Below are 11,404 nucleotides of genomic sequence, written 5' to 3' on the forward strand. Positions count from 1 at the left end.
CAGTAGAGCAAATTCACAGTAAACATAAAACAAAACAAACTGGAAGTTGAACCTGTCCCTTAAGAACAAAGCCGCTGAGGCAGTGCTTCTAACACTGGCCAAAATATTCACACGTACTGGACAACAGATTTTCATCCAGCTCGTCTGAAAGCACAGTCAAAGCTCTCACAGGGGTGAAAAAACGTGCTCCTCTTTAACCTGCTACTGCTACACTTATCTTTTAACCACTGAAACCCCAAAGCAAAACAAGTAATTGCAAAAACAAATGAGCCAATGCACCTAAAAAGACATTTCATTCCTCTATAAGGGATCCCACCACGTTCTTCAGCTCACTTGCTTCAACAACAAGTGCTGGGCAGAACTGCGGCATAAAGCCTTGCAGGAAATACCTGCATTCCTGGAACACCGAAGTGCTGCCACCACCACTATGCTGCTCCAAGACCAAAACCCAGGGCCTTACACTCCTCTTTGCACAGCCCGGACTGTTCAAGGAAGCGCTGCCATGGTGACACACAAGGGGAGAGGTGCAAAGGAAGGCTGCTGCACACACAGCCCGCTGCCACTGTGCTGCTGGTCACTGGCAGCCTCCGAGCAAACCGCTCATTAAGTAGCTGAAGTGCAAGAACTCCAACTCAGTACCCACATTCAGTCTCCACAGATACTACAGACATGTGCAACTAACACCACCTCTCCACAGGCTTCTAAAATAGTTGTTCCCCTGACCAGCACGGAAAGAAAGCAAAACAGATTCTTGAAGAGTGCACCCCTGATTTGTACAGATCTCTGCGTATTGTTCCATCAGAAATGGCAGACTCTTCTCAGCATGTGCTGACTTCCAGATTTCTTGTCAGGAAAGACTAATGAAATGGGCACACAGTTGAGGAAAGCTCTCAGCTCAAAGCTTCGAGCAGCCACAGCAAGAGGAAGCCACCACAGCTGCTACCTGTCACTGCCCCACCTGAAGGCTGTGTCTTCAGAAGGTGCCAAACCTCCTCCCCATCACGCTGACTCCTACAGAAGGCATAAGCCAAATGTTTAACACATTCTTGTTCCTTGTCAGAACCAATGGATTTCAGGAACTCCTGAAGAACAAATTGCTCCAGTGCTCTGAACTGAACAAAGGAAGAAAACAAAATAAAACAAGAAGCCACTGGGGTTTTGGTTTTAAACAGAAAATATGCTCAGTGTAATTATCCTTTGTCTACCTGATCTGTCTGTTAAATATGCCACATCTACACATGATACCAGGCTTCTTTTCCTTGCCAAAGCACAAGCACCCCACATAAAGGAACAGGTCAAACATACAAGAGTTTGGTGAGACACAGCAAATTTTATACACACACACACATATATAACTATGTTTACTATTTACTATGTTGTAGGAATGACATGTATTACTATTAAAAGCAGCATTTCAGATGACAAACTAAAAAACACTCGCCTAGCTTCAAAGTTACATAATATATCAGAGTTGAGTCATTTTGTTTGTAATACAGTAACATTTTTCCATTGCAGAAATGGTTGCACTGGAGTTTAGTAACAATGATAGCCACTGACTTTCCTGTGATTATTTTAGACCAGGGTATTTGATGGAACTGATTGCAGTGACAGGAAGGCGGGTGTGAAGCCCCAGAACCTTCATTGATCAGCTGTACCACTTCCAGATAGAAGCTGTAAGATCTGGATGTTCTTATTTTACATTAACTTTTAACTACCCAATCCCATGACACAGTGTACAGCTAATCTAAGTGTTACGGTCTTCCTCCCCCCCATGGGAAGTTTGGGACCTCCAGACCATTTTCTAGATGAGACTGAGATGCTTTTTATCTGAAATACAGACACATTTCATTAACGTCTGTATTTGGAAAAAGGTTCAAATTTGCATGTTAACTTGGCCAGGCTCAGCAGTTACCTGTCTCCTCTGCCTGCCTTCCCAATCTGCCAACCTGAAGGCAGCCAGAACCGAGCTGCAAGGAGAGGCTCTGGAGCACTGCAAAGGATGCTGAGCCCTGCACTGTCTGGAAGAGCTGACTGGAAACACTGCTGACAACGCTTCATTCTCAAATCCATTCATATCCAGAGCTCAGAGCCTAACAGCAGGAGGAGACATCTACTGCTCCACATCAGTACAAGAGCATGACACAAAAGTAGAGAAAGGGACACACTTCAGTTAGTGGCTGGTGTTGGCTTACATCTTACTTCACCAACTAGATTTCTCACCCACACAGAGATACAAACTTAATTCCTTTTTAATACTTCAAGCCCGCATTTCTACCTTCCAAAAAAGCAGCCAAACAGGTACAGATGGGGGCAATTTCGATCTTCAGCTGAAGCTGTTCCTTGCACAAAAGCACCACATAGCTCTCAAAGACGACTTTAGCTTCACCTTCAGCTGTCCAAGTAGATGACTTGGATTTCCCCTCATTTGCAATGATCATTTGTGCATTTTTACTAACCAGCTATTGGATCAAACCAAGGCACAATTCTTTGAGCAAGGGAGAAAAAAGTCAGCACCTCCTCCCCAGCCAGATGCCCCAGTTACCAGGCTGCACGGTGAGAATGTGCCTCATTCTACGATAACTCCGTTTTCTTTGAATAGAAAGAAGTTCAACACGAGGTTGAGAATGTTTCCCATCAGAGCTGCACACCACTGGGCACAGGGCATTATCAAGACATGGGATACGCAAGTACCAGCCCTTGCCAAAGAAAGCAAGGGCTGAGGGCTTGAACTCTGCTCCCCCAGGCAGCTGCCCAGGAAGAGGGAGAGCAGCAGCAGGCGCAGCTCTGATCAGCAGCAGCAGCCCGGTGGTTCCTGCCAGCCTGCTCTGCTCAGGCTCCTCACCAGCTCCCTTGTGAGGCTCACGCAAAGGACAGGCTTGCAAACAGATCTTGTGTGAGAATGAGAAGCGGAGCAACTCGATAGGACTCAAAGGCTCCTCTACAGAAGAGATCTTAAAAATAAAAATATGGCAACTCGTTATGTAGAGATTCCACAAACTGAGGCAGTACAGCCCACTGTGGATTGAATCCACAAACCTTAAAAAAAATAATCAATGTAATGATTAAAGAGTCCTTGATACTGACACGCTCCTATTGTTGACTGCAGAGATTGTGTCTTTTCTGCTTTAAAATCATCTCCATTATAACATGTCATTTATGCAGATTAGCTGTTTGCTTGCTTTGCAAAGAGGCAACTTTTTCAAGCCCTCCTTCTCAAGTTATGCAGTTTTGAAAGCATCCTGACTGGCTCATGGCTCACGTCATCAAATTGCAAGTATTAAAGTATTCTCTGCAAAGGCTAGAATCTTTTATTCATTTCTCTTCAGTAGCCATCATTTACAAAACTAGCTTCATTAAAGGCTTAGAAATCATAATAGCTTCGCATCATTCAGCAATGATTACTTGAAATTAAAATAAATCCTCCTTTCAGAGCAGACTTGCTTTTTTCTACATTCCATAATATCTGTGACATGCGAATCTGCTTATATCACACATCAAATTCTATATGAAGGAAAGCCTTTAGCGACCACTAGAGATGATATTCCAATCCTTTTTTTTTCCTTTCCACTGAACATTCATGCCTCTGGGAATATCTGCAGCCTACTTAACTCCGGAAAAGTTATCAACAAGAGAAAAACTCAGGGATGCATGAGAGCATAACATCCCACCCAGACTGTGTTTTGCCAAAACACCCATTCGTGCTTCACAGGAGAAGACAGCAATCTTCTTCAGGAATTAAAGCCTTAGATCTCCTCTCCCTCCTCAGACAAACTGCCTGTGAGCAGCAGTACAGCTCACTGACAGAAACCATGGTTCACTGTTCACTCGGTGACGGCCAAAGTTCACTCACTTCAAGGTACAACTCCCCCCCCAAATCAACACCAGGCAGCGTATCCTCAATGTTTAACACTGGCCCTTTCCTCTTTCAGAGCAGCCAGCTCAAATCCTGTTACCAGATTTTTAATGTTCCCTTATACTTATGTAATGCCACTGTGGGGTTTTTGGTGATTTATAGGCGTCAATGAGAAGAGAGTTTGCCCTTGCCACAGACTGATAGGAGCTCAGTATTGACTTTTCAGAACTAACTGAAGGGCAAATAAATGAATTTTTTTTTCTCTACCAAAATCAGTTGTACTTAAAGCTGCCTTAAGAGAAAGGGAACTTCTAAACAGATCCATGTTGACACAATTAATCCAACAAGAGATACGCTGAACTCCTTACTCTTCAGGAATATTTTCAGAGAATTTGGACTCTCACGTGTGTGGATTAGTTCCCCACATCTTTCAAATCCAAGAGGTGTTTTCATTTTGCAAACACCATCTTCACTGCAATGATTCAACTATGCATACTTTAAAGAAGCTCCATATACTAACATTTTCCAAAGAATTTTAAAGAAATACTAATTCCTTTCTGAAACCCCTTGCAAAAAAACAGGCTGCTTCCAAGAGGGACAGAAAGCCTTTCAAGTTCTTACAGAACAGCTTAACACTCCCACAGATACGGATTTTTCTCCTTTCATTGGGATTGTCCAGCCAGTTCAGAGAGACCACTTTCCATTAAGAAAAGCACAAAAGCTGACCAAAGGAAAGGCAATGCACACCTCACAGCACACACTGCTAACCACTGCCCTCCGGACACCAACCAACACAACCTCAACTAAAAAAGATCAGCATTCAAAATGAAGACCTTGAGATATTTGAAGAACTAAGAGTCAAACTGTTGGAATTTGATGTTTTCCAGAGAAATAACCATGACCTCGAACAAAGCAAAAGGACAAGTCAGTAAGAAATTATCTCTTGAGGAAAGTTTTGCCCATATGCAGAAAGAAGAACTTCATTAAAAAGGCAGCTAGTTCTTGGGAAAGCATTCAATTATAAAAATTAAGAATTCAGTGCCAACAGAACAGTATCTCTGTTAATGAAGCAGACTTCAATTTCTAGAATTCTGAAATGTTTAACACAGACTGAAGGTCAAAAAGAGTATTTGGGTTTAGCAGATGTAAACTGTACGTCCTCACTGGAAATGATAAGTCTTCTTTGCCACTGTTACAAATGTTCATCCTTGTACTCTGAAGGGCTGTTTTTTGTTTTCAACACTGCAGAATAGCTGCAATGGGCACGAGAGAACCTCCACACGAGCAGCTACAGAAACTGCTGTTAGCGCCAACTCCTTCAACAAAAATTCCAAGTTCACATGTAAAGATGGAAGGAAACAGCTCTGTACCTGAGCAGCGGGTGTCAGCCTCAGCTAGGGCATTATTTTACCTCCCCGCATGTACAGACTGCTCTACTCCACACCCTGCCTGCACAGCGATGCTTACAGCTCCCTGACCACACTCGTGTTCACTACGCTTTCAGCTGACTTCCTCCCTTAACTTAAAGCCCTCGGCACAGCCTAAGCATCAGCAGAACGAAGGCACGCTTTTCCTGCTCGGCTTTTTTCAGCCTCTGGGGCCGTGATGCGCTGGGCGCAGCGCTGGGCCCTGCTTTCCACCATGACTCCTCTCCACCATTACCGCGATGGAAGCGCCGGGAGCGCTCCGCCGTGCCGGAGGCCCCCAGGGAACGGGCCGCAGGCAATACTGACGTGCGACGGAGGAACCGGGACTGCCCCCGCCGCGGCCGGGAGATAAAGGAGATAAGGGAGATAAGGGAGCAGCGCTTGGAGCAGCCGAGGCGGCTCCGTCCCCGCCCCGCCCCGCCCGGCCGCTGACAGCGGGCCCTGCCCCGCCGCGCACCTGCGCCCGGCCCCGGCCGTCATTTCGAAGCCGCCACCAAATGGCTGCCCGGCGGCCTAGCGACGGGGGACGGCCCCCTCCCCGCGGTGCGGCGGCGGGCGGGGCGCCAGGGGCCGCGCTGGGCAGGCCGGGCCGGGCCCCGCTCCCCGTCCGAATTCCGCAGCGCCGGGACCCCGCAGGGCGCCGGGGTGGGGGAGCGGGCGGGCGGGGCCCCGCCGGGTCACCGCGTCCCCTTTGGCGACCGCCCCCGCCCAGCCCCGCTCCTACCTGCGAGGCGCGGGCGGAGGGGCCGGGAGCAGGCGGCGGCCCCGGCCTCTCACACGCCATGGGGCGGGCAGCGCAGCGCGGCCCGGCGGAGGCTGTGGGGGCCTCGGCGGCGCCTCCTCATCGCGCTGACAGCCGGGAGCGTCGCCCCGCCCCCTCTCGCGAGAGCCGCCCGCCGCCGCGCGAGAGCCCAACGGCCGCGCCGCGCCCGCCGGCCACGTGACCGCCGCGGGGAGGGAGGGGGCGCGGGGCATCGTGGGAGTCAGTAGGGCGGCGCTGGGGCGTCCTCTCACCGCCCGGCGAAGGGGCGTCATCGAGACGGCGGCGTAGAGCGGCTCTTGCAACCCGCTAGCGCCTTCCCGCGGTCTGTCGGCGTGCCCCGCCAGGTATCCGCTGCTGCTGTTAGTTGTGGTTATCTTAAAATTAAATTCATCACTTCGTAATGACTGTCCAGAAAGAGAGGGAGGGGCTAAACTGTCGCGGTTGGAGGTTCCCGGGAGCGGCCGAGGAGCTGAGGAGGGGCGCTGAGGAGACGCGCGGGGCGGGAACACGCTCCAGAGCCGCTCGGAATGGATCGAATGTGATTAGAAGGCGTAAGCGTTCCTGAAACGGTGTGCAGTTCTCTGTCTATGACAAGCGGTTACATGTATGGAGAGGGGACAGGGAGCACCTTCAGGAGAACGTGCTTAGCAGCACCCCGAAAATGCTCGACTGCGGCCGCCAAAGGCACCATGCACAGCTCAGCCTGGCCACACACACAGAAACACACACACACACAAACACAAACAAACACATGCACAGACACACACACACAGGCCCTGGTTCTGTCGCATTTATTGAACTACAGTGGTCTCTTCTCTTTTTTTGTCTTTTCCAAAATGCGAGGCTGTTGCACAAAGTGATTGTAGAAGAAGTGATTGTAATTCATACTTTAACCAGCTGCTTACCCTGGGTGTGTCACTTTTGTCACAACTCATAAAGACACGGATAGGCAGACGTAGTGTGTATGTTCCAATGAATCAGTGCAACGGAATCCTTCACAAGTCAACTGATACAAAGTCAAACATTTTAATGAATTTTTGTGGCTCAGTCAGCTTTAGAAAACACAACTTGTCCCTTTTGACAACATGATTTTTGAGGAAGGCATACGCATACAGCTTAACGTGAAAGGGAACCTGCAAATATCGTCACAATCCAACTAATGCACACTTATGTACTGAATTAAACCAAATGGAAAACTTTAAAAATACCCAATAAAACAAGTGGAAGATTGCAATATGCAAAGATAATGCTAAAGCTGGCATAGCTGATCATTTCCATTACAGGTAGTAACAGGAAACTGCACTGCGTACATTGTACATGCCCAGCCCTTCGTGTAACTGATAAATAAAATCCAAAACAACAACCAGTTACAATCACTGAGAATTAAATTAAATCAAACCTGTTAACTGACATTAAAAGTTGTTGTCTTGTATTTTAAAAACAGCCAGGTTATGGAGCACAAATGTGATACTTCTGGATTCAGCAAGAGTTTCACAACAGCATTTGTCAACCTTGAAGGAAAGTGTATCCACACATGATACAGAAAAGATTAAGAACTCCTTTCTGCTAACTGGAGAGTCTAATGTAAGTACAACTATCTCATAACAACAACTGAATCAATTCTTTATTCATTTCACATTAAGTGCAAGAAACACATACCAGTCAAAGACAAGTACAGGATAAAGATTTTGCATTACAGGGGTTCACTGCTTGTGATGAAACAGAAGTAACTTTTGATAAAGTACAAACACAGCTATCCAAACACACAGTTACTGTTTTACAGTATCACAGAATTAGAAGATCTCTATGTCTAAGTAGTTCTTTTTAAGATATAATGGATTGCTTTTCAAAATGAACACAGCAAGTGTTATTATATATAATAGCATACAGTTTATGTTTTCACATTAGTATATATATCTAAGATCTGTAAAAAAAAACAAAGACAAATCTTACAGCTCAGCAAATGAGCCTAACTTAATCAGAGTAAGTCAAACAGGCACTAAACACTGGTATAACAGAAGAAATGATATGGAGAGAGAAATCTGGAAAAATTCAGATCTGATTCATAAAACTGAATGCAAGTCCTTCTAATGAGACTATCCAGTTAAAAAAAATGAACTGCAATGCAATACTGTTTTGTTCACTTTTACCAATTCCCTATTTGCAAAAGGCAACTTGAGTATGAGCACATGCCTTTCTTCTCTTGAAAGATCCAGCAAAGTTCAGTCAAGGAAGGAGATGACATCACCATAATTATGCATGAATACAGGGGGGTGACTGACTTGCTGAATATCTATAAACATCTCCTAGCCATTATAGATCAGGAGTGTCGCGGCTCAGGCTTCAGCTTATTGCAATGTCAGTAAAAGTTTAAAAATTGGCAGTGTCTGCCCTTGGAACAAAGGAGTGCAAAGCATCATTAAGAGATAATAATTAGAACATTTCAGGGACGTTACAAGACAGGCATGAAACTGTTCTCTGTGTTTTGCCATTTACTTTCAATTAATAAACTACTAAAAAGTCCTTTTGAGGACTTACAGCACAGCAGCCCTCGCACAGCAGACAAGATAGCTGTTCTCAGGACCTGACTGATCACCAATCTCATATTTTTCCTTTTCTCCATTACGTGGGGATCTGTTGAATGTGCACAATTTCACCAGATAGAAGCTTTTTGTGGAGCCTGGCTCCACACCCACTCACCTATTAATCACAGTCTATTTCAATTTTTGTAATAGTATTCAGGTTTGGTTTTTCGCTGCTACTCCTTCCGTGAACAGATGTTAGGTGCTTTTTAAGAGCAGACTTGTGTTTAAAGTCCATGTCACAGCAATGACACTTGTAGGGCCTGTCACCACTGTGTATGTTCAAGTGATCCTGCAGAGTACTTTTGGCAGTGAACGTCTTCAAGCACACCATGCATTGGAACGGGCGGATACCCATATGGCCCCGGATGTGTCTGTTGAGATTCTTTTTTTGTGTAAATGTTTTACCACACTGCAAACACAAGAAAAGCTTGTGCATTTTTAGATGTCTAAGATAGTTCTCCAGATGCAGAAATCCTCTTGGACACTTTGGACATTGGTTCCGCCACAAATTATCAGAATCGTCCAGATTTTGAAACCCATTTATCTGAGTCGAAGTCCCCTCTGGATTGTCAGTGACAAAAGCCTGAGCGTTCCTGAGAGTTCCTGACATTTCTGAATTTCTGCTCTCAACTGTAGAATTTATCAAGGAGTGCTGGGTTTCGGGAAAATATAAGTTTGTTTTAGAGGAAGTGCAAGGCTGAGGAAAATGATCGTTTTCCACACTAGGTACATTCATAGGATCCATTCTGAAGATACATATTTCATCATCCTTATATCCTATTTCAACCGTTGATATGTCCGGGGTCTCTGTGTCCTTTCTTTCTGAGCCCAAACTCTGTGCCGCAGGCTGCAAGTCATCCCCCTTCTCCTGTTTAATGGAGAATTCTAAATTAACTGGGCTATCTTCATAAATCTCAATTATTTCACAGTCTTTATCAGAAACATCGTCCTTGCTCCTCAGTTCAGTGTCAGAGGAATGGCACTTCTCTGCAGCCTGGCTGCTATTCTCCATGGAAGCGTCGATTTCCAGGTATTTCGACAGCGCCTCGCTGCACTTCTCCACAATGTGGACCATCTGGAGGTAGCTGGCGGCAGTCAGGTACTTCAGGAGCTCCTTCCTCTTGACCTCCAGCGCACCCGTGTAACAGGAGAGCAGCAGCTTCCTGCCCACCTCGGCGCTCTGCAGGATGGTGATTCGCACCTGCCTGGACTGGTTGAGCAGGAACTGATCCCTCATGAACGTGGAGCAGGCGGCAAAGATCACCTTGTGCCCGTGGAACTCGGTGTCATTGATGAAAATGGAGACGTCGCAGAAGAGGTTCTGCTGCCGCAGGAGGTTCATTTTCTGCAGCACCGCATCTCCCTGCTGCTCGAACTGGAAGCGCAGCACCTCCGAGTCCGCGGCCATGGCGCCGGGCCTGCGGGCCGCCCGCCCCGGGGCCGAGCTCTCTTCGCCGGTGCCCGCCGAGCGCAGGCAGCGCCGCCGGCAGCTCAGGGCCGGGCCGGACCTCGCTCGGCCGCTCACCCGTCCGCCCACCCCCCGCTCCCCGGCCACTCCCGGTGCCGCTCCGCCGCCGGTACCGCAGAGCCCAGCCACCCGGAAGCGCCACCCGAAGCCCCGCCCCTTCCGGCAGCGCGTCCCGCCCCGCGCCGGTGGGAAATGAGAGGCGGTGCGGAAGTTAGCAGCACGTTTATTACAAGACTTGGCACTGCTACAGCGGCACGGCGCCACCCGCCCGGGAGAGGTAGCAACGCAGCGGCCCCGTAAGGCGCTCGGGAGGGCGGAGGCGCAGGGCCCCGGGGCGGCCGAGAGGAACGGGCAGCGCCGGCTCCTGCCGCCGGGCCCGGCCCCCCCAGCCTGCTTTGGTAACGCTCGGGATGAGCCTCCCGCCCAGTCTCTGGAGAGGTAGCTGATGCTCGGTCCGTCGGCTGTAGGCCCACGGGAAAGCGCTCATTCAGTGAGTGACGAGAGCCGGCGGTTCACCTGTCCACCTCCTTCTCAAAAACCGCGGTATAACGCGAGCTCCCAATCCTTTCCACGGTTTCAGCTGGTGTCACACTCTGATTCTCGCTCCTCACCTTTATTCCTCCCAGCGGCTCCAGAACCAGAACCACAACCAGCCCCATGGAAGCATTAAGTTCCTCTGAGAGGAGTTCAGCGGCAGCTATCGGTTTTGCCAAGAAGTCAGGGGAGAAAGGCTGACATTTCAATCGTATCAGTTATGGACTCGCAAAACAGGCCCTCTAAACGAAAAAATAAGGAAAGACTCATCCCTGATCCCTGCAGGAGGCTGTGCAGCTGCACCACGTTCTGCAGGAAGACATGCTACGTGAGCTACCACCACTCAGTGAGGTGGTGAGCCCCAACCTCGTAAATCTAAGACTTCTAAGAATTCTATGTCAAATAAATAAAATGCCAACATAAAAATCCTAATATATTCAAGAAGTTATTAAAATATTTTTGTAGTAGACCAGATATTTTTAGGATATGCAGGACGTTGTACAGCACATTAAGTTGTGAGACTATCCACTTACCAGCAAATAGTATTCTACACATTAACACACAGATTATGATAACTGCCATAGTCCTTATCTGAATATGCAGCATCAGCAGCAACAACCACTGGATCTAGTCTTTCACTAACTGGAACAATGCAATGAAGACAACATTTTACATACATGGACAATTAAGTTCATCTTACTCTAAAATCAAGCTGCCCCTGTATATTCTGTTTATAGTAATTCTCACTCCATTTTAATCTAATCCAGGGAAGAG

The 11,404-nt window shown here is 47.6% G+C and overlaps 1 protein-coding gene across 1 annotated transcript; it reads right to left on the reverse strand.

Annotated features, from left to right (window-relative positions):
* Positions 1–8,746: 8,746 nt before the first annotated feature.
* Positions 8,747–10,036, reverse strand: ZBTB6 (zinc finger and BTB domain containing 6; the record flags this gene model as incomplete). Its single annotated transcript, XM_079544608.1, has 1 exon — positions 8,747–10,036. The coding sequence occupies one exon, from the start codon at positions 10,034–10,036 to the stop codon at positions 8,747–8,749; it is 1,290 nt and encodes a 429-aa protein (XP_079400734.1).
* Between the last annotated feature and the right edge of the window lie 1,368 nt (positions 10,037–11,404).

The sequence above is a fragment of the Tetrao urogallus genome (genome assembly GCF_951394365.1).
Source record: "Tetrao urogallus genome assembly, chromosome: 19".
NCBI classification, from domain to species: domain Eukaryota; kingdom Metazoa; phylum Chordata; class Aves; order Galliformes; family Phasianidae; genus Tetrao; species Tetrao urogallus.